This window comes from Bos javanicus, chromosome 4 (assembly GCF_032452875.1).
Source record: "Bos javanicus breed banteng chromosome 4, ARS-OSU_banteng_1.0, whole genome shotgun sequence".
Classification (NCBI taxonomy): domain Eukaryota; kingdom Metazoa; phylum Chordata; class Mammalia; order Artiodactyla; family Bovidae; genus Bos; species Bos javanicus.
In genome coordinates, this window is record NC_083871.1 from 10,436,408 (window position 1) to 10,457,258 (window position 20,851).

General features: G+C 41.6%; 1 protein-coding gene across 1 annotated transcript in view; it reads right to left on the reverse strand.

Moving 5' to 3' along the window:
• PEX1 (peroxisomal biogenesis factor 1) overlaps positions 1–20,851 on the reverse strand; it is an 81,737-nt gene that overhangs the window by 51,431 nt on the left and 9,455 nt on the right. The window contains exons 3-7 of the mRNA XM_061413425.1: positions 20,574–20,657; positions 8,423–8,537; positions 7,558–8,324; positions 5,608–5,727; positions 92–215 (exon numbers count right to left, since the gene is read on the reverse strand). Of these exons, the coding sequence (XP_061269409.1) occupies positions 92–215; positions 5,608–5,727; positions 7,558–8,324; positions 8,423–8,537; positions 20,574–20,657 (1,210 nt within the window). The remainder of the gene's footprint in view (positions 1–91; positions 216–5,607; positions 5,728–7,557; positions 8,325–8,422; positions 8,538–20,573; positions 20,658–20,851) is intronic.

Below are 20,851 nucleotides of genomic sequence, written 5' to 3' on the forward strand. Positions count from 1 at the left end.
TTCATACCTATCACAAGATGGAAAAACAATGAAAAATTGTCCGACTTCTTTAATAGGAAAAATATGAAAATAACAAATAAAATATACTTACCATCTTTCATTTCCAGTTTAATGTACTCCTCCTCTGATACTATGAGAGGAACTGCGGTAGTGGCAGACTGCTGCAGCCATGAGTAGAACACAGTTTTTATGTCTTCTTCACTTACGTCTTCAGACTGCCAGAGGAAAGGAAACAAACAGTGGCGATATTCTACTACCTGAACTTAACATTCTTATTTTAATACCTTATCTTGCCAGTAAAACGATGGTCACAGGCACAGGTTTGGGACTTGACATTACAGTATACAATGAGTATGGTGTGGCCTGAAGAAAAACTCATACAAATGGCAAAGTTTTAAATGCTCCTGTTTTCTATGCCCAGTGATACACAGAGCATAATTCAGCTCACTTGATAACCATTCCAACCCTATTCTCTCCTGCTTCCTGTGAAGCAAACTCTGTAGTCAGGGAGCGGGATCCTCTGTTCCCAGCTTGGAGCTGTGTGTGCACGTGTGTGGCTGCACTCTGGCCAACGAATTACCATCAGCAACCCAAGAGGAGGCCTTCTCTCCTGAACTGAACGGTGGAGAAACCCTGCAAGAAGAAGATGCCTTTCCTTCTGCTGAAAGGATGCAGATGTGACGTCTATCACCACCGTAAGCACCCTGCATCTGAGAGGAGGAGACAAAGGCTAAAGGTGACAGAGAGAACGATCGAAGGGGCCTGCGTCGTGCTTACGTGGTCTAACCACTGTGAGCTCCTCCAAACTTCTTTGCACAAGAGAAAAACAAACTCTTTGTGTGTTAGTCTCACTTTCTTTTTTTTCTATGATGGTTGATACGTTCAATAAGTAGAGTGTTAATAAACTGTTCAAAAGATATGAAGAAATTCTGAGAAAAACTGCTAATTTCTGAAGCTTTTAGATTAATACTATTAAGTTTAAACAAGCTTCTTGAAATACAAAACAGAACTAACCAAAATTCATATGTGAAGGACTCTATCTGCCTAGGAAAATAAACTTCTACCATTTTGCAACTCCCATATCTATTATCTAACAGCTTATATATAACAACTCATATCTGTTATCTCTCTTCATTCATTAGATCCACTGATTAAGCTTGGTTTAGAATACACTCACTACTAAAAAAGCAAGCTAAACTAAGAAAAGGCATCACTTTCCCACTCTTAAAAATCACAGAAATAAGTCAGTTACTTCTTTGTATATTATTGGAAAATGGGATTAAAGACCTAGAGAAAGTCATAACATGAAAATGAAAACTTTTTAAAATCAAGAATTTTAGAATCAGAAAGCAACTCATAGTTCCTCTAGAATCAAACACCTTTCTGTCCTAAATGATATAATCAGCCTAGAGAGACCTGCCGAGGTCACACAGCTCCCACCACAGCACACAACTAGGGATAGGCAAGGGAATACCCCATTGCTGATACCAGAGGGAAAACACAAAACTCATGAGCAGTGGCTGATTACTTTTGTACATAAGACCTAGTTTTTGAAAAAAAATATCAAGATCAATAACCACGTTAAAAGCAGAGCTCCTATAAACTTAAAAAAAAAAGAGAACTCAGAACTTTATAAGTCAGAGCCATAAAAGTTCCACATTACAAATCTTTTATACTGTGGCCTATATGTTTAAAGATTACTTAAGAATATCAATGCAATATAGACAGCAAAATATCTGACTCTGAAAATCCTGGAGTTATCAAGACAATGTTAAACTACCTTCATATGGTTTTTAAAAAGATACTGAGAGACAAGACAGAGATAAGAGGATGAGCAAAAGGACCTCAGCTCACCTCTTCTCAAGAAAAGAGCTAAATCACAGCTAACTGCTGTATAAACATCTACAAAAAACCCTGAACCTACCATAAAAGATATTCTACATCCAAAGAAAAGAAAAGCCACAATAAGACAGCAGGAGGGGTGCTTCTGTGATATAATCCAATCCTACACCCGCGGGGTGGGAGACCCACACACTGGAAAATCATAGTATGGCAGAAGTTCTGCCACAGGAGTGAGAGCGCTCTGGGCCCCGTGTCAGCAGCCCAGGCGGGGGTCTGGCACCGGGAGGAGGAGCCATCAGTGTCTCTGGCCAGTGAAGGCCAGTGCAGCTTCTAAGCCAGTGCTCAGCAAGGCTTCACCCGCACTACGATGCAGGGCTAGACAGTGAGGCCACGGGAACCCGGGCGGAACTGCCCGCAGGCTGTGGGCGGCTCCCTGGGGAGGCGGGGACTGGCTGGGGCTTGCTGTGAGGACAAGGACAGCGGTGGCAGGGGCTCCGGGCACTGTTCACGGGCATGAGCTCTCCCGGAGGCCTGGCCTCCCCAACAGCCTGCAGGCTCCAGCACTGGGACGCCCCAGAACCACCACCAGGGTGGGAGCACAGCCCAGCTCAGGAACAGACAGGCTGCCCAAAGGTCTCCCTGAGCCAATATCTGCCTCCGAACACACCCTTTGACACAGCCCTGCCGACAGACAGACAAGACCTAGACCCACTCACCGGGGGGCAGGCAGCAGTCTCTCCCAACAGGAGGCCTGCACACGCCCCTAGATCAACCTCACCAACTAGGGGGGAGACAGCAGAAGCAAGAAGAACCACAAGCCTGTAGCCTGAGGAACAGAGACCACGAACACAGAAAGTTAGAAAGTATGACCCAGCTGAGAAACCAGATAAAACCCCAGAAGAACAACTAAGTGAAGTAGAGACAGGCAATCTGCCTGGAAAAGAATTCAGCGTAATTAGAGTAAAGATGACTCAAGATCTCAACAAAACAATGGTGGCATAGACAGAGGACACAAGAAATGTTTAAGAAAGAACCAGAAGCTTGAAAAAACAAGCAGAGATTTAGGAGAGGTGGCAAGAACACACAGAACTGTACCAAAAAGCTCTTAATGACCTGGATAACCAAGACAGTGTTGTCACTCAGCAAGAGCCAGACTTCCCGGAGTGTGAACTTAAGTGGGCCTTAGGAAGCATTACTATCAACGAAGCTAGTGGAGGTGATGGGATTCCAGCTGAGCTATTTCAAATCCTGAAAGATGATGCTGTTAAAAGTGCTCCACTCAATATATCAGCAAATTTGGAAAACCCAGCAGTGGCCACAGGACTGGAAAAAGTCCATTTTCATTCCAATCCCAAAGAAGGGCAGTGCCAAAGAATGTAAAAACTACCACACATTTGCACTCATTTCTCATGCTAGTAAGGTTATACTCAAAAATCCTTCAAGCTAGGCTTCAGCAATACTTAAAAACCAAGACCTTCCAGGTGTACAAGCTGGACTTAGAAAAGGCAGAGGAAAGGGAACCCTCTTACACTGTTGGTGGGAATGCAAACTAGTACAGCCACTATGGAGAACAGTGTGGAGATTCCTTAAAAAACTGGAAATAGAACTGCCATACAACCCAGCAATCCCACTGCTGGGCATACACACTGAGGAAACCAGAATTGAAAGAGACACGTGTACCCCAATGTTCATCACAGCACTGTTTATAATAGCCAGGACATGGAAGCAACCTAGATGTCCATCAGCAGATGAATGGATAAGAAAGCAGTGGTACATATACACAATGGAGTATTACTCAGCCATTAAAAAGAATATATTTGAATCAGCTCTAATGAGGTGGATGAAACTGGAGCCTACTATACAGAGTGAAGTAAGCCAGAAAGAAAAACACCAATACAGTATACTAACGCATATATATGGAATTTAGAAAGATGGTAACAATAACCCTGTATACGAGACAGCAAAAGAGACACTGATGTATAGAACAGTCTTTTGGACTCTGTGGGAGGAGGAGAGGGTGGGATGATTTGGGAGAATGGCATTGAAATACATATAATATCATATATGAAACGAGTCGCCAGTCCAGGTTCGATGCACGATTCTGGATGCTTGGGGCTGGTACACTGGGACGACCCAGAGGGATGGTATGGGGAGGGAGGAGGGAGGAGGGTTCAGGATGGGGAACACGTGTATACCCGTGGCGGATTCATTTCAATATTTGGCAAAACCAATACAATATTGTAAAGTTTAAAAATAAAATAAAATTAAAAAAAAAAAAAGAAAGAAAAGGCAGAGGAACAACATTCACTAGATCATAGACAAAGCAAGGGAATTCCAGAAAAAAAACTACTTCTGCTTCACTGACTATGGGAAAGCCGATCACAACAAACTGGAAAATTCTTAGAGATGGGAATACCAGACCATCTTACCTGTCTCCTGAGAAACCTGTATGCGGGTTAGGAAGCCATAGTTAGAACCTTACAAGGAACAACAGACGGGTTCAAACTTGAGAAGAGAGTACGTCAAAGCTGTATACTATTTAACTTATACAGAGAGTACATTATACAAAATACTGGGCTGGATGAGTTACAAGCTGGAATCAAGACTGCTGGGAGAAATATCAACAACCTCAGATATGCAGATGACACCACCCTAACGGCACAAAGTGAAGAGGAACTAAAAAGCCTCTTGATGAAGGTGAAAGAGCAGAGTGAAAAAGATGGCTTACAACTCAGCACTCAAAAAGCTAACATCATGACATTTGGTCCCATCACTTCACGGCAAACAGATGGGGAAAAAGTAGAAGTAGTGACAGTTTCTCTTCTTCTGTTCCAAAATCACTGTGGACAGTGACTGCAGCCATGAAATCAGAAGCTTGCTTCTTGGGCAGCAAGCTGTGACAAACCTACAGTTGTATTAAAAAGCAAAGACATCACTTCACTGACAAATGTCCGTATAGTCAAAGCTAGGGTCTTTGCACTACTCATGTACTGATGAGAAAATCAGACCATAAAGAAGGCTGAGTGCTAAAGAATTGATGCTTTCAAACTGTGGTGCTGGAGAAGATGCTTGAGAGTCCCTTGAACCGCAGGAGATTAAACTAGTCAATCCTAAAGGAAATCAGTCCTGAATATTCATTGAAAGGACTGATGCTGAAACTCAAATATTTGTATATCAATATTCACAGCAGCATTAATCAGAAGTTTAAAAAAAAAACAAAAAACAGCAGAAATAACCCCAGCGTCCATCAACAGATGAATAAACAACATGTATATATACATACAAATGGAATACTATGCAGCCATAAGCAGGAATGAAGTTTGATATATGCTATAGTGTGGATAAACCCTGACAACACGTTAAATGAAATAACAGAGACACAAAAGGCAAATATTGTATGATTTCACTTAATATAAGATCTAGAATAAGCAAATTCAGAGACTGATCGCAGTTGAGAATTGGGGGAGGAAAGGGTGGGGAGTGATTGCTTAATGGGCACAAAGTTTCTATTCAGGGCATGGGAAAGTTTCAGAAATAGTGATGGTTTCATGTTATAAATGTACTTAATGGCACTAAATTGCACACTTAAAGAGTTAAAACAGCATTTTATCTTATATGTATTTTATCACAATAAAACCAAAAGGCAATAAGACTTCTTTGCCCTTCTAGAATAAAGGAGTACATTCTTATTACTTAGCTAAAGCAGCTAGAAATTTTACAATGCATGTAAAATAAGTGTGATATAACATATAAATGTGAACTCACCAAGTTTTCTGTAGGTTGTAGTTTTAGAGATCTCGGAATGTTAGGGGTAATTTCCACTGGAGTTATTCTGACAACTGCATGCATTTCTATATTTAGTCTCTTTCTCAGGTCATGTGGAATCTGAAATATATAAAAGTGAATTTAAAATATAAATGTTAAAATCTTGATTAAGAAATATTCCACAGCATAAATACTGATATTAATTTCTATCAACTCAGGTGAATGATAAGATACTGCCATGACTGACAGTATAGGTGGGCATTCAGGTACTAATACTAACATTTCAATTTTTCCCTACAGTTGTTTCTTTAACGTCCTCTTCAGAAGGTGATCACTTTTGGTCTCTCAGGTTAAGGCAGCCTGAGTTCCTTGTGGCAGTTAACTGCCACCTCTCACTGGCCACCCTCCCAGCCTGACCGCAGAGTGGCAACTGCAGGCTCCTCACCGCCATCTCTCCTGGTCTCCAGGACTTGGTCACCACTTTTTCACCCCATCCTCACCATACAACATCAAGGAAATAACAGTGCTTCCTGCCTAATGGCAGAACGATTATCAGAAACAGACAGGTCCATTAACAAGTTCAGACAATATGATTTTCAAGATGCAGTGGGACCTTCTTGAGTAAGAGATTAGAGATAACAGAAAATATGAGGCACGGTTGGAGCTTTAAGAATGATGTAGGCTGAAGAGATTACAACCTGTAAGTCACCGACCTCAAGGTCACAGTCCAAACTGTGAGAGTAAAAGAAATCTACTAAGGAGACTCCCTTTCCTTTCCATCGTTCTTCCCTGTTCCAATAATCTTCCTTCAAAATTAGGTTAAAATAAAGGAGGCTGGTGACTCATTTCCTGTAAAATTAGCATCTGAAGTTGGGATGAGGAGGGGAAATGCTGGGTGCGCTACTCTCGCTCTCCATCACAGTAAAGGAACAATACCAGCAGGGCAAGGAGCTTTCTGGGTGCCTCTGAACCCCGGTCATCTCACGCCGTGGGTCTCTCCCTACACTGGCCATTTCCCCCAGTACATACCAAGACATTCCTTTGCTTTCAAGAAGGTGGAAGCAAATCTTCAGGCGTTAAAGACGTGAGGCTTCGTAGGGCACTCCATTTGAAGCATGAACTCAAGAGTCAGCCTGCCAGGGTTTGAATCTTATTCTACTTACTGACTTGTTACCCCAGGCAGGTAATTTTGACCTCTCTGGGCTTGTACCTATCTTAGCTTTACCTGTCCAAGTTATTATTAGCCAGAAACACACACAAACCTTACCCAAACAAGGACTTCACCCTGCAATCAGAAATGTGTCCCCATGGGAACTGTTGTCGTCGTTAGGCACTCAGTCGTGTTCGAGTCTTTGTGACCCCATGGACTGTAGCCTGTCAGGCTCCTCTGTCCATGGGATTCTCCAGGCAAGAATACTGGAGTGGGTTGCCATTTCCTTCTCCAGATCTTTCCAAACTAGGGATTAAACCCTGGTCTCCTGCATTGCAGGCAGATTCTTTACCATCTGAGCCACCAGAGAAGACTAGAGGAGGGGGGACTTTAAATAGTATTTATTACACTGGTTTTCAACTTGTGCATAAAATATTATAATATTTTAGTTCAAAATTTGGGCAAGTTCAAGCAACATAAAATTATTTTCTAAGATTTATACTAACCCATTTGCTACACACCAGAAACAAACAACATTGTAAATGAACTATAGTACAATTTGGGGCTTCCCTGGTGGCTCAGACAGTAAAGAATCTGCCTGCAATGTGGGAGACCCAGGTTCAATACCTGGGTTGGCAAGATCCCTTGGAGAAGGAATGACTACCCACTCCAGTATTCTTGCCTGGAGAATTCCATGGATAGCGGAGCCTGGCGGGCTATATATAGTCCATGGGGTTGCAAAGAGTCGGACACAACTGAGCAACTAACACAGTATTTTTTAAAGAAAGACTTATACTAACCCAGACTTTCCCAAGATGAAGCACGTCTAAGTTTTTGGTGTATTTAATGGCATTCTTCAGTTCCTCAAGTCCATTCCAGACTACCTTTAGCACACAGGCCTTGCCAGCTTTGTGACTATGGTCTGGGCTAACCTGTTTTTGATCTAGAGGCTCTGACATCTGCTTCTCTTTTTCAGGTGACAGTACATTTTGCTTTGTTCTACTTTGCTGTTGCTTTGGAGAAAGCAGTTTCACTAGCTTTCCATAGGTCACAGTGAAGCTGGGCTCCACATCAAAATATTCCTGGTCCCATGGAAATACATGAATGGCATAATGTTTGTGAAACACAGAAGTTGCTGATGCCTTACACATGCTGGGAGGCTGGGATTTGCATACTCTGAAAATATTGTCCAGAGGAACAACTGCTGACTGCATGTTTTTGAAAGCATTGACTTCAGTTAACCCCCAGGATGTGTCTCGTTTCTTCTCAGACCCAGAAGAGAAAATGCTTCCTATCATAGTCCATAAGCTTGGGATAAATGATGAATCAATTCTACCCTCTGATTCTCTTTCTTTAGACCCAGCGACTCCTACAGTAGTTGATTGAAGTTGCTTGGTTTGAAGTTCTTTTGTCAATCCTTTTTGGTCTCTTCCATAATGATGAAATTTCCCAGGTATATCCTCTGCTTCTGAAAATGTACTCTCTTTGGCTTGGCGGGTCTTTGGCTGAATCAGGAGTCTGCTGTCGGTTTCCAGCCTTCCATAAGGAGCATCTGGTATCAGTGCAGCTGTACAGAAAACAAGGGTCATTAGTGTGCACTGACCTCTGCTTTGGAGTCAATGCGACAGTGAAGAGTATGACAGAAAGTGTTACAACAGCACCTACCAATCTGGATAAATATGTAAGTCTGCTGATCAACCCAGACCGGAAAAATGGCTTTTGGAAAAACTATTCGAATCTGATCTAGAAGGTGCTGTTCAAGGGAAGCAGCATGCAGCTCCTAGAAATAAACAAAAAGGTCAGTTCCCTTTACATTTTGTCTATTTCATGTTTAGAAAGGAAACCTCAACTCTTTCTTATAAAGCAAACCTACTTGGTTTAGAACACCACTCAGAGAAGAGAAATCTAAAGACACCGATATTTTGGGGGATCAGATCGAGATGGAGGAAGAGTAGGATGGGGAGTTCCCCTTCTCCCACAAATGTATCAAAAATACATCTGCATGTGCAATTGTTCTCACAGAACATCTAGTGAACATTGGTAGAACATTTTCTAGATTTCCAAGGGGCAAAAAATCTCCATTTAACTGTGAAGGACAAAACAAAGAAAAAAAGAGACAGAGAGAAAGGAATCTGGACAGGAGCTAAGAGAGGGGAAAGGTTTCTCCTCGCTTGGAAGCCCTGTCACAGGTGGAGCGATCAGTGGGGACAGAGGAGAGGGGCTCTGGAGTCTCAGAAAGCATAGCAACTGGTTTACAGAGGGCAATGTAGAGACAGACCCGCACAGATGGTCAGTACTGCCACCAGGCCCTGCCCAGTCTCAGATGCTCATCCACGGAGGCAGGTGGGGGCCGAGGCTCAGGCTTCAGAGGCAGAACTGGGGAGAGGACTGGGGTTGGCAGTATGGACAGCCCAAGGGGACTAGCATGTCACGTGCCCCAACCAAGGGAATATGGGGATAAGCCTGGGCCCACCAGAGAGGTAGGGTGATATTGTTAGGGGGCATGCAAGGAGAGGCGCAGGATCTCCACAGAACTCCTCTCCCTCTGTGTGCTCTCAGATGACAGGGCACCACCTACACGAGCTCTGGGGTAGGCACAAGCGGCCGCTACCACCTCAGACTCGAGGTAGCTGCATACCGCAGCAGGCGGCAGGCACTGCCACCACCAAGGGTCCCATGATTGAGCACCGACTGCTGCTCTTGCCTTTTTGGGACTGTGCGTGGGCCAAGCACCTGCACACCCCTTATCAAGTGGATAATGGACAGCACATGCAGAGAAAAGAGACAGCAAGCATTCAAACCGAAAACAACCCTCAAAGAAGTGTTATATCCACACAAGCTATGCAGGGACGCCCTCACATATAAACAGTCCTCCAAGGCTACAGTAGATGACTGTTTCTCCTAAACTCACAGACTAAGAGAAATATAAGTAAAATGAAGCAGCAGAGGAACTACTCCCAACTAAAAGCCCAAGAGAATTCCCCTAAAGGAACAGTGAAACAGACCTCGTCAGTCTAATAGACACCAACTTCAAAGAGAGGTAATGGAAATGCTAAGGGGATTAAGAAAGGCTATCATCAGAAATGCAAACTGCTATAAAAAGGAACTAGGGCCTATAAGGAGCCAAGAAAAGTTAGAAAATTCATTTGCCAAGACGAAAGTTGAGCTTAAGATAATGAATACCAGAATAAATAATGCAAAAGAAGGAATAAGTGATCTGGAAGACAGAACAAAGGAAATTACACGAAACAGCAGACAGAAAGCCAAATGAAAAAAATTAAAGCAATATGAGACCCACTGGATAATAATATAAAGTACATTGATCTATGTGTAATATGTTTTCCATGAGAAGAGAAAAGGGGATTGAAAGTGTATTTGAAGAAATTACGACTAAAAACTTCCCAAACCTAAAGAACCAAACAGATATCCAGATATAGGAAGCGCAGAGGATCCTAAACAATATGAATCCTAACAGACCTACCCCGAGACATACTATAATACAAATGGCAAGAGTTAAAGAGGATTCTAAAGGCAGCAAGACAAAAACAAAGAGTTAATTACAAGGGAACCCCCATAAGCCTATCAGCTGATTTCTCTGCAGAAACACTGCAGGCCAAAAAGGAGCAGCAAAATATATTCAAAGTCTTGAAAGGGAAAATTCTGCAATCTAGAATATTCTATCCAGCAAGATTATTGTTTAGAATAAGAAGAAAAATACAGAATTTCTCAGGCAAGCAAAAACTAAATGAATACACCAATAGTAAAACTATGGAAATATTAAAAGATCTCTAAATAGAAAAGAAGCAAGGAGATATAGAAAGGGAGAAATCATGACTGGAAAGTAAATCATTTAAGCTGGCTAGTATAAATATCCAAAAAAAAGGAAAAAATCTATTTGTGAAAGTGATGATAAATACAAGCAACAGCAAAAAGATAAACATGAAGATGTAAAAAAGGACATCAAAATCATAAAATGTGGGGAAGGACAGTAAGAAAATGCACATTCTTTTTTTTTTTTTAGAATATGTTTGAGCAGATATGACTATCAGTTTAAAGCAAGCAGATATACAAAAGGGTTAACATACTTAAAAAACAGGGCAGTCACAAATCAAAAACATAAAATAAAGGCACAAAACCCAAAAAGAAGCATAAAGTAAGCCATCAAACCACAAAAAGAAAGAGGAAGAAAAACAAAGAATCAACTGGAAAACAAGGTTTAATATGGCAATACATACATATGTATCAATAATTACCTTAAATGTCAATGGACTGAATGCTCCAATCAAAAGACAGAGTGGCAGACTGGATTAAAAAAAAAAAAAGACCCTACAGTATGCAGCCTATATGAGACCCACCTTATGGCAAAGGACACAGATTAGAAGTGAGGGGACAGAAAAAGATATCTCATGTATTGGAAATAAAAGGAAAGCAGAAATTACAATACTTAACATCAGACAAAACAGACTTAAAAACAAATGCCATAAAGAAAGATAAAGGACAACATATAATGGTAGACGGAGCAATACGAGAAGATGTTATACTTGTCCACATACGTGCACCTAATCCAGGAGCACCCAAATATATAAAACACATACTGACAGACATGAGGGCTTCCTTGGTGGTTCAGTGATAAAGAATCTGCCTCTAATTCAGGAGACGTGGGTTCAATCCTTAGGTTGGGAAGATCCCCTGGAGAAGAAAATGGCAACCCACTCCAGTATTCTGCCTGGGAAATCCCATGGACAGAAGGAGCCCATGTAGAAGGATGACTACAGTCCACCGGGTCAGAAAGAGTTGGACACGACTTAGTGACTAAACAACAACAGACATAAAGGGAGAAACTGACAGCAAGACAATAATAGCAGGAGACTTTGACAGCCCACTCACATCAAAGAACAGATTTAGACAAAAAATCAATAAGGCAACAGGAATCCTAAATGACCCAACAGAACAGTTACACATGCCCCCAAAGTAGAATATACGGAGAAGGCAATGGCACCCCACTCCAGTACTCTTGCCTGGAAAATCCCATGGACGAAGGAGCCTGGTAGGCTGCAGTCCATGGGGTCGCTACGAGTCGGACACGACTGAGCGACTTCACTTTAACTTTTCACTTTCCTGCATCGGAGAAGGAAATGGCAACCCACTCCAGTGTTCTTGCCTGGAGAATCCCAGGGACGGGGGAGCCTAGTGGGCTGCCGTCTCTGGGGTTGCACAGAGTCGGACACGACTGAAGCGACTTAGCAGCAGCAGCAGCAAAGTAGAATATACATTCTTTTCAAGTGCACATGGAACATTTTCTAGGACTGACCACACAGTAGGGCATAAACTAACCTCAACAAATTCAAGAGTATAGAAAGTATTTTAGGCATCTTTTCCAACCACAGTGGCACAAAATTACCAATCAACCACAGGATAAGGAATGAGGAAAAGATTACGTAGAGACTAAACAACATGCTACTAAAAAACCAATGAGGAAATCAAAAGGAAGTTAAAAAATACCTTGAGACAAGTACAGTCAGAACACAATACAAAATCTATGGCCTGCAGCAAAGGCAGTTCTTAGAGGGAAGTTCATAACAATAAAGGTCTTCCTCAAAAAACAAGAATCTCAAACAACCTAATCTACCACATAAAAGAATTAGAAAAAGAACAAACAAAACCTAAAGTTAGTAGAAGGAAGGAAGTAATAAAGAGCAGGGAGGACATACATCAAGATTAAAAAAAAAATAGAAAAAAAATTATGAAAACCAAGAGCTTGGTCTTTGAAAGGGTAAACAACATTGACAAACCTCTGACCAGGCTCACTAAGAAAAGAGAAAGAACCTATATAAAGACAGTAAGAAAGGAAGAAGGACAAATCAACAAATCCTGCAGAAATACAGAAACCCATAAGAGAATACTGTGAACAATTAAATTCGGGGAACTCCCTGATGATCTAGTGGTTAGGACTTGCAGCTCCTCACTGCCATGGCCCAGGTTCAATCCCTGGCTGGGGAACTGAGATCCTGAAAGCTGCACAACATGTCCAAAATACAAAAACAAATTATATGCCAACAAATTTCACAACCTGGAAGAAATGGACAACTTTCTAGAAACATACAGCCCACTGAAATTGAATCAAGAAATAGATCAGTTGAACAGACCAATCACTGAAAGTGAAATAGAATCTGTAGTGATAAACCTCCCTACAAACAAAAGCTATGACAGACCTAGACGGCATATTAAAAAGCAGAGATAGCACTTTGCCAACAAAGGTCCATGTAGCTAAAGCTACGGTCCAATTGTCATGTATGGATATGAGAAAAGTGAAAGTGAAAGTTGCTCAGTTGTGTCCAACTCTTTGAGACTCCATGGACTATGTACAGTCCATGGAATTCTCCAGGCCAGAATACTGGCACGGGTAGCCCTTCCCTTCTGCAGGGGGTCTTCCCAATGACTCTTTACCAGCTGAGCCACAAGGAAAGCCTAAGAATACTGGAGTGGGTACCCTATCCCTTCTCCAGTGGATCTTCCTGACCCAGGAATTGAACCAGGGTCTCCTGCATTGCAAGCAGATTCTTTACCAACTGAGCTATCAGGGAAGACCTATGGATATGAGAGTTGGACCATAAAGAAGGCTGAGCACCAAAGAATTGAGGCTTTTGAACTATGGTGCTGGAGCAGACTCTTGAGAGTCTCTTGGACAGCAAGATCAAATCAGTCCATCCTAAAGGAAATCACCCCTGAATATTCACTGAAAGCACTGATGCTCTCTTCACATCTGGCCCCCTGATGTGAAGAGCCGACTCATTGGAAAAGACTCTGATACTGAGAAAGACTGAAGACAGGAGGAGAAGGAAGTGACAGAGGGTGAGATGGTTGGATGCCATCACTGATTCAGTGGACATGAACTTAGGCAAACTCTGGGAGATGGTGAGGGACAGGGAAGCCTGGTGAGCTGCAGTCCATGGGGTCACAAAGAGTCGGACATGACTTAGCGACTGAACAAGAAAGAACAAACCAAAGTCCAGGACCAGCTGGCTTCACAGGTGAATTCTACCAAACATACAAGAATAATTTATACTGGGCCTTTTCAAACTCTTCTAAAAGATGGAGAAGGAGGGTACACTCCAAAAGATATTCTACACAGCCACCATCATCCTGATACCAAAACCAGACAAAGATACATCAGAAAAGAAAGGCACAGGCCAGTATCTCTGCTGACTACAGATGCAAAAATTCTCAACAGAATATTAGCAAACTGAATCCAACAACACATAAGAGATCATACACCACTACTAACTGAGATGCATCCCAAATTCACAAGGATGGTTTAACACATGGAAATCAGTCAATGTAACACACCACAGAAACAAAAGAAAAGTCAAAAGAACACATGGTCATCTCAACAGACCCAGAAAAAGAATCTGACAAAGTTTAACACTCCTTCACAGATCACAGCCTTGTCATAGTGAAGGGACTTGAATAACTCAATGAAGTTAAGAGTCCTACCATGCAGGGCCACCCAAGACAGATGGGTCACAGTGGAGAGTTCTGACAAAAAGTGGTCCAATGAAGAAGCGAATGGCAAACCACTGGAGTATTCTTGCTGTGAGAACCCCATGAACAGTATGAATAGGCAAAAAGACGTGACACAGTCTGGAAGGTGTCCAGTATGCTACTAGGCAAAGAGCAGAGGGCAATTATTAATAGCTCCAGAAAGAATGAAGCAGCTGGACCAAAGTGGAAACAACACTCCAGTTGTAGATGTGTCTCGTGGTGAAAGTAAAGTCCAATGCTTAAGGAGCGATACTGCATAGGATCTGGAGTGTTAGGTCCATGAAACAAGGTTAATTGCATATGGTCAAGCAGGAGATTGTAAGAGTGAACATCAACATTTTAGGAATCAGTGAATTAAAATGGATGGGAATGGGAGAATTTAATTCAGATGACCACTACATCTACTACTGTGGGCAAGAATCCCTTAGAAGAAATGAAGGAGCTGTCACAGTCAACAAGAGTCTGAAACACAGTACTTGGGTGTACTCTTAAAAATGACAGAATGATCTCAGTTCATTTCAAGGCAAACCATTCAACATTACAGTAATCCAAGTCTATGCCCCAACCACTGATACTAAAGAGGTTGAAGTTGACCAGTTCTGTGAAGACCTACAACATCTTCTAGAATTAACACCACACACACACACAAATGTTCTTTTCATCATAGGGGATTGGAATGCAAAAGTAGAAAGCCAAGAGATACCTGGAATAGCAGGCAAGTTTGGCCTTGGAGTACAAAATGAAACAGGGCATATGCTAACAGAATTTCATCCAGAGAACACACTGGTCATAGCAAAGCCCCTCTTTCAACAACACAGAAAGACAGCTCTACACATGGACGTCACCAGACAGTCAATACCGAAATCAGATTGATTACATTCTTTTCAACTAAAAATGGGGAAGCTCTATACAGTCGGCAAAAACAAGACCTGGAGCTGACTGTGGCTCGGATCATCAACTTCTCATTGCATAAAAGTTCAGACTTAAATTGAATAAAGTAGGGAAAATGACTAGGCCATTCAGCTATGACCTAAGTCAAATCCCTTATGGTTATACAGTGGAGGTCTTGAATAGATTCAAGTAATTAGATCTGGTAGACAGAGTGCCTGAAGAACTATGGATGGAGGTCTGTGACACTGTACACGACGCATGACCAAAATCATCCCAAAGAAAAAGAAATGCGAGAAGGCAAGGATGTTGTCTGAGGAGGCTTTATAAGAGTTGAGGAAAGAAGAGAAGCAAAAAGTAAAGGAGAAAGGGAAAGAGCCCCAACTGAATGCAGAGTTCCAGAAAATAGCCAAGGGAGATAAGAAGGCCTTCTTAAACCAACAGTGCAAAGAAATAGAGGAAAACAATAGAATGGAAAAGACTAGAGATCTCTTCAAGAAAACTGGAGATATCAAGGGAACATTTCCTGCAAGGATGGGCACAATAAAGGACAGAACGGGTAAGGACCTAACAGAAGCAGAAGAGATTAAGAGATTAAGACAAGGTGGCAAGAATACACAGAACAACAATACAAAAGAGTTTTTAATGACCCAGACAACCACGATGGTGTGATCACTCACCTAGAGTCTGATATCCTGGAGTGTGATGTCAAGTGGGCCTTAGGAAGCTTTACTAACAACAAAGCTAGGGGAGGTGATGGAATTCCAGCTGAGCTATTTCAAATCCTGAAAGGTGATGCTGTGAAAGTGCTGCACTCAGTATGCCAGCAAATTTGGAAAACTCAGCAGCGCCCATAGGACTGGAAAAGGTCAGTTTTCATTCCAATCCCAAAGAAAGACAATGCTGAAGAACGTTCAAATCATTGTACAATTGCACTCATCTCACATGCTAGTAAGGTTATGGTCACAATACTTCAAGCTTAGGCTTCAACAGTACGTGAACTGAGAACTTCCAGGTGTATAAGATGGGTTTAGAAAAGGCAGAGGGACCAGAGATCAAATTGCCAACATTTGTTGAATCATAGAGAAAGCAAGGGAATTCCAGAAAAACATCTACTTCTGCTTTATTAACTAGGGCTTCCCTGGTGACTCAGCTGGTAAAGAATCCACCTGCAATGCAGGAGACCTGGGTTCAATCCCTGGGTTGGGAAGATCCCCTAGAGAGGAGAACGGCTACCCACTCCAGTATTTTGGTCTGGAGAATTCCTTGGATTTGCAAAAAGTCAGACACACAGCTGAGCAACTTTCAGTTTTTTTCACTTTCATTAACTATGTTAAAGCCTTTGACTGTGTAGATCACAACAAACTGGAAAATTCTTAGAGATGGGAATACCAGACCACCTCACCTGCCTCCTGAGAAACCTTTAATGTAGGTCAAGAAGCAACAGTTAGAATTGGATGTGGAACAACAGAGTGGTTAAAAATTTGGAAAGGAGTATGACAAGGATGTATATTGTCACTCTGCCTATTTAACTTATATGCAGAGTGCTGCTGGCTGTGCTTAGTCACTCAGTTGTTTCCAACTCTTAGTGACCCCACGGACTGCAGCCCACCAGGCTCCTCTGTCTTGGGGATTCTCCAGGCAAGAATACTGGTGTGGGTTGCCATGCCCTCTTCAGGTGATCTTCCCAACCCAGGAATTGAACCCAGGTCTCTCACATTGCAAGCAGATTCTTTACTGACTGAGTCACCAGCCCAAGAATACTGAAGTAGGTAGCCTCTCTCTTTTCCAGGGGATCTTCCCAACCCAGGAATCAAACCAGGGTTTCCTACATTGCAGCTGAGCTACAAGCTCAACTACGAGGGAAGCCCTATATGCAGAGTACATCGTGCTAAATGTTGGACTGGATGAATCACAAGCTGGAATCAAGATTGCTGGAAGAAATATCAACAACCTCAGAGTATGTAGATGATATTCCTTTAATTGCAGAAAGTTAGGGTGAAAAAGCTGGCTTAAAACTCAACATTACAAAAACTTAAGGTCGTGACATCCAGTCCCATCAGTTCACGGCAAGCAGAAGGGGAAAAAGCAGAAGCAGTGACAGATTTTATTTTCTTGGGCTCCAAAATCACTGCAGATGGTGAGTGCAGCCATGAAATTAAAAGATGCTTGTTCTTGGGAAGGAAAGCTGTGACAAAACTAGACAGCAGAGTAAAAAGCAGTGACATCACTTTGCTGCAAAGGTCAGTATAGGCAAAACTATGGTTTTTCCAGTAGTCATGTATGGATGTGAGAGTTGGACCATAAAGAAGGCTGGGCACGAAAGAATTTATGCTTTTGAATTGTGGTGCTGGAGAAGACTCTTAAGACTACCCTTAAGACTACCAGAGATCAAACCAGTCAATCCTAAAAGAAATTAATCCTGAATATTCATTGGAAAGACCAATGCTGAACCTCCAATACTTTGGCCACCTGATGCGAAGAGCTGACTCACTGGAAAAGACCCTGATAGGAAAGATTAAAGCCAAAAGGAGAAGCAGGCAGCAGAGAATGAGATGGTTAGACAGCATCACTGACTTGGACAAGAATTTGAGCAAACTCCAGGAGATAGTGAAGGACAGGGAAGTCTGGTGTGCTACAGTCCACGGGGTTGCAAAGAGTCAGACCCAACTTCACGACTGAACAGCAACAACGTGATAAAAACTCTTTCAAAAGAGGGTACTGAGAGAACATATCTCAATATAATAAAAGCCTTTTACAACAAACCCACAGCCAATGTAACCCTGAACGGTAAAAAGCCAAAAGCATTCCTGCTAAAATCCAGAACAAAACAAGGATGCCCACTCACTGCTTTTCTTCACCGTAATATTGGAAGTCCTAGCCACAGCACTCAGACAGAAAAAGAAATAAAAGGTATTCAGATTGGAAGGGAAGAGGTTGAATTGTCATTATATGCAAATGCATCCCTACTCAGTCACTCAGTTGTGTCCAGCTCTTTGTGACCCCAGGGACTGTAGCCCTCCAGGCTCCTCTGGTCATGGGATTCTCCAGGCAAGAATACAGGAGTGGGTTGCCATGTCCTCCTCCAGGGGATCTTCCTGACCCAGGGATCGAACCCTAGTCTCCTGTGTCTCCTGCACTGCATGCGGATGCTTTATCACCAGGGAAGCCCATGTGCGGATGACATGATACTATATACAGAACACCCTAAGGTCTCCATACAAAAACTACTAGATCTAATGAATGAACTCAGCAAAGTAGCAGCATACAGGATTAACACTCAAAAATCAAGTTCTACCTTATTTAGTAATTTGGAATACGATAACATGGCAATGGATGAAGCATTACTTTGGAAATATGAAAAACTCAGCATTGTTATAGTTGTGGTCAAGAAATAAATAAATTAAAGATAAAAAAAAAAATCAGTTGCATTTGTTTTATATTAACAGTGAAGTATCAGAAAGGAAATGTAAGAAAACAATACTTTTAAACTTGGACCAAAATAAAATACCTAGGAATAAACCTGACCAAGGAGGTGAAAGACTTAGACGCGGAGAACTATGAAGTATTAATATAGGAAATTAAAGAGAATTCAAAGATATGGAAAGACATCCCATGCTCTTGGACTGGAAGAATTAATATTGTTAAATGGCAATACCACCCAAAACAATCTACAAACTTCACGGAATCCGTACCAAATTACCCATGACATTTTTCACAGAACTGGAACAAATAATCCAAAAATTTATATGGAACCATAAAGACCCAGAAGTGCCACAGCAATCCTGAGGAAAAAAACAAAGCAGAAGGCGTAAGTCTCCCAGATTTCAGACAATACTACCATAAACGAAACAATGCGTGTTGTACAAAACCTGACATGTGGATCAGTGGAACAGAATGGACAGCCAAGATATAAACCCACACACCTATGGTCCATTAATCCATTCATCTTCAACAAGAATATAGGAAAATCAAATGGGAGAAAGTCTCTTCAGCAAGTGGTGCTAGGACAGTTAGACAGCTGCATGTGAATCAGTGAAGTTAGAACACACCCTCACACCATGCACAGAGATAAACTCAAAATGGCTTAAAGACCTAAACACAAAATACGACATCATGCAACTCCTAGAAGAGAATACAAGCAAAGCATTCTCTAACATAAACTGTACCAATGTTTTATTAGATCAGTCTCCCAAGGCAATAGAAATAAAAACAAAATAAACAAATGGGACCTAATCAAACTTACAAACTTTTGCACAGGGAAAAAAAAAAAAAAGGATAAAAAGACAACCTAAGGAATGGGAGAAAATATTTGCAAAATGATATAACTGACAAGGGCTTAATCTCAAAAATATATAAACTGCTCATATAATTCAAGAAAACAGCCAATCAAAAAAAAAAAAAAAAGCAGAAGACCTAAGTAGACATTTCTCCAAAAAAGACATACAGATGGCCAGTAGGTACACGAAAAGATGTTCAACATTACTAATTATTAGAGAAACCAAAACCAAAACTACAATGAGGTATCACTTCACCCCAGTCAGAATGGCCATCATTAAAAAGTCTACAAGTAACAAGCACTGGAGAGGGTGTGGAGAAAAGGAAACCGCCCTACACTGTTGGGAGGAACCTAAGTTGGTGCAGCCAACAAGACAGTATGGAGTTTCCCCAGAAATCTAGAAATAGAACTACTATATGATCTAGCAATCCCACTCCTGGGTATATATCCAGACAAAACTATAATCCAAAAAGATACACGCACCCCTATGTTCAGAGCAGCACCGTTCACAACGGCCAAGACATGGAGACAAGCTGAACACCCATCAACTGATGGACGGATAAAGATGCGGTGTGCATATACAGCAAGATACTTTCATTCTTTTGTAAAAAAGAACAAAACAATGCCATGTGCAGCAACATGGATGCAACTAGCTATGGGATACGAAGTGAAGTAAATCGGGAAGAGAAAGACAAACACCATACGATATCATTTACACGTGGAATCTAAAATATGGCACAAAATGAACATATGTACTAAACAAAAACAGACTCACAGACAGAAAAGACCTGTGGTTGCTCAAGGGGCAGCGGAGGGCAAGGGAAGGACTGGGGATCTGGGACTAACAGATGCAAATTACGTACAGAATGGATAAACAGCAAGGCCCTACTGTTCGGCACGGGGGACTGTATCCAATCTCCTAGGGGTAAATCATAAGGGACGGGAACAAAAAGAAATGTATACATGTGCATCACTGAGTTACTTTGCTGCACAGCAGAAATTAGCACAGCACTGTAAATAACTATACTCCAAAAAAACATACAAGACACTGATATTTTGAAGCAGTTTGACCTTAAACTTGGATAGTGCTCATTTTGTTTTCTTTACCAGTATCTCCCAATCATCTGCTGACAGGGGTTCCACCTCAACTTGCTGACAAGACACCACATGGGAACAAGGCTTAAGAAACACCTGGAAAAAAATTAAAGGATAAAACTACCATTAAAAGACTTTTTAATATCCCTGGAAAATAGGAACTTCTCTCTTTTAGCTCTGTAGTCACGTGTGTGTGTAGTCCTTTATTTGACAAATATTTATCAAGCTCTTCTTAGGTAGGTGCTGATATACTCAGCATTTTAGAAAAAAAATTTCACAACTATAAAATA